Raw genomic sequence first — 2,971 nt, 5'->3', positions numbered from 1 at the left:
AGAATATCGCATAGGTATGCCCTCTAAGATTTACATGTATGATGGCCTAGGCCTTCAAGCCTTGCTCGTAAAAGGGCCAAAGGCACTCTTAAGTCATGGAAAAGTTGGGAAAGGATTAGACATTGGTTTTAAGTGTCAAAATGCATTGTAAATAGTGAAAAAAGTTGGGAAATTTATTGAATAAGACCCCATTATTGATGATCATGAATCCCGTGCACTAAAATAAAATACCAATTGCTAGGTTCTAATGGCAAATACAATAAAATATATTTACATTATAAAATTTTCTTGGTTGTCTAACTAAAGGACAAAATTTTGATCTATTAATGCTCTAAAATCCTTAATATTCATGATTCAGGAACACTTGAGTAAAGAAAGTAATGTTGGTGAGTTTAACGGTTTCTATTATGGAAAGCATGGGAATCTTTTCTTTTGATTTACTTTAGCTTTCAGCATAAAGCTACTAAATTATTTGTTTTGATATAAACATAACGATATAAAAATATTTAAATACAAAACACTAAAAAGAATATCATGTCATTTTAAGATTTTAATAAAAACGCACTAAAACGCATTTGCGAGACAAGAAACAATGTGTTCAATGAATCAAAGAAGGTAAGAAATTGCTCCAAAAATGGTAGTCTTTTGTGAAATGTTGACAATTATAAATTGATGAGATTTGTGGGGAGGTGGGGGTAGAGTTAAATATATCAAAGTAATCCGAAATCTTAGGCTCGCATGAAATTTAAGGTGATGGGTCAAGTAATTAAAAATGGATGTTTATCAAAGGTCGTGGACAAAGCCACAAATATGAATTAACCAAAGAAGGGTAAAGTTGTCCAAAAGTTAAAGCATTGGAATTTAGCATCTACAAAATTAATCCACGGGGTAAAGTGGTTTAATGTGTTCCGTGTGAAAACATAGAATAACAAAAAATGTGAATAGTAGTTAAAAAACAATTCCACACAAATGCATCTATCAATTTTTGCAACTATAAAAGGAGTCACATGAAGGGACAAGAAGCAATATGAGGAGTTTGGGAGAATTAGAATAACAACTAAGGCTAACATGGGGAGAAATTTGATGGGGGTGATATATTTAGCGGTGATTCTTTTGACGATTGTGGTGGAGAAGAGTGAGGCAGTGGATTGTAGCTCGGCAGGGCGATCTTTGGTTTCATGTGCATTTTACGTCATGGGATTTGGTTTGAGACCATCTTCTTCTTGTTGCTCTGCTACCAAAAGTATGGAACAACAATTACAATCCTTGTCTCATGATGACCGTGTTTCATATTGTGATTGCTTTAAGAATTATCTTGCCAAGTACAATGTTGACACCAACCACCTTGCTAACCTCCCCTCCAAGTGTGGCGTTGAACTTGGCTACACCTTGAGTAGCACCATGAGTTGCAATCAGTGAGTTCTTTTCATGTATTATATATATTTATCAATTCATTATAGTTGTTTATATGTAAGAAAGAACTCACATGTAACACATGGTAACACTCCCTATTCATAGAATTGGTGGGAGGCACATGACTATTAATGGTAGAGTTCTTGGCTACAATTACAAACAACATAAGGTGCCATGATATGCTAGCTTATTCCATGCTTATAAGTATGCTAATTTGACAGATTCAAAATGCGTCTCACATTGGTTGGTAGTTTATCATTTGATTTTATTGCAGCACATTCATCATTTCTCCTACCTACACCTCAAATTTTGGAAACATCACTAGAGTTGGCCATTCTAGTAAAAATAGGCCACCATTCCTATTACAATTCTTGTACATATAGCTACATTTCACGAAATTTAGCAAAGCACATCAACATATAGGTATCATTAGTTGATGCAAAAAGATCCATCAAATAAAATTTTCAAATTGCTCAAGTTAGTTAGCCTTCGTTTTAACTTTAAGATGACAAAATGTAGGGTTTGAAGTCAATATCTTGAAATGAATGCATATTCACAAATTATTTCATGTTTACATGCACTTGTGCATATTGGCATGGTGATACATTAGAAACATTAGCAATTTTTGTTTTAATAAATGTTATTTATTGGGTTTCACAATCCTGTAGAGGACCTCAAACTCAAGTGATGCATTAGACTAATTTAGCTTTTCGGTTTCCTTATTCTAACTTGATCAATGGGTTCAATGTGTAACAATTGATAAAATGAATCATGTTTATGAGAAAAATGGTCATAAATGCATCACTTTATCTTTATGCTTTCTTAAAGGATCTATTTGTAACTTATCCTCTTGCTTTTACAGGATTCCATAAAAGGTCAATATCAATAACATTCCATAAAGGGACAACAACAAGAGTATTTTGTAAAGAATCTAAACTGTGGTATATGTCACAATACCATAAGGAATTTGTCTGACAATAATGTATGGAATAAAAAAACACAGTTAACCAAAATATTAATGCATTGCCCTTTCTACATCAAATCTATTGTCCTTTACTTAGAAAGTTTAATACATACGTGTGAATATGTTAGTCACGTAGTTTGATCATGTTATTCAAGTCTTGTGCAACTTGATTTCAACTCGTATACAATGTTTTTGAGGTTTATGCTATTGTTCCAATTTTATAAATGAAGCTCATTTTTAGGAAAGATACTAGTAATTACCAAGGCCTAACACATGTACATTTTTTGTTGGCACGCTACAACCAAAAAGTTGTGCAAATTCTTACCTATAACAAGTGTTTACAAGAATGAATATAAACAAATTAGTAATTTGATCTACTATAATGTAACACACGTCATCCCCACATTGGTTCATGCTTCCATGCGCCATTATGGTGGTGTATTCAATGCCTATGTCTTGTGGTCACTTGCATGACAACTAAATAGATGAAGCCTAGGCCAAATTCCATTCTATGGCACTCTCATCTTGCCCAACATGGTTCTCATAGGCTTGTCTCCCTTTAGGTCACACATCACAATTCTTCCTCACTCGCAA

General features: G+C 33.5%; 1 protein-coding gene across 1 annotated transcript; it reads left to right on the top strand.

The window, feature by feature from the left end:
- The first annotated feature begins 1,049 nt into the window (after positions 1 to 1,049).
- On the top strand, positions 1,050 to 2,467 carry LOC147862282 (non-specific lipid-transfer protein 3-like). The gene is made up of 2 exons (XM_087321995.1): positions 1,050 to 1,415; positions 2,276 to 2,467. The coding sequence occupies exons 1-2, from the start codon at positions 1,069 to 1,071 to the stop codon at positions 2,283 to 2,285; spliced, it is 357 nt and encodes a 118-aa protein (XP_087178121.1). The 5' UTR covers positions 1,050 to 1,068; the 3' UTR covers positions 2,286 to 2,467.
- Positions 2,468 to 2,971: the final 504 nt, after the last annotated feature.

This window comes from Azolla caroliniana, unplaced genomic scaffold (genome assembly GCF_043228905.1).
Source record: "Azolla caroliniana isolate FFs.n. ecotype wild unplaced genomic scaffold, voAzoCaro1.0.p SCAF_7, whole genome shotgun sequence".
In the NCBI taxonomy this organism is placed as follows: domain Eukaryota; kingdom Viridiplantae; phylum Streptophyta; class Polypodiopsida; order Salviniales; family Salviniaceae; genus Azolla; species Azolla caroliniana.
This window is presented reverse-complemented; position numbering and strand designations above follow the sequence as displayed.

Excerpts from the sequence above, each read along its gene's own strand:
- LOC147862282 (XM_087321995.1), top strand. The coding sequence starts at position 1,069 with ATGGGGAGAAATTTGATGGGGGTGATATATTTAGCGGTGATTCTTTTG.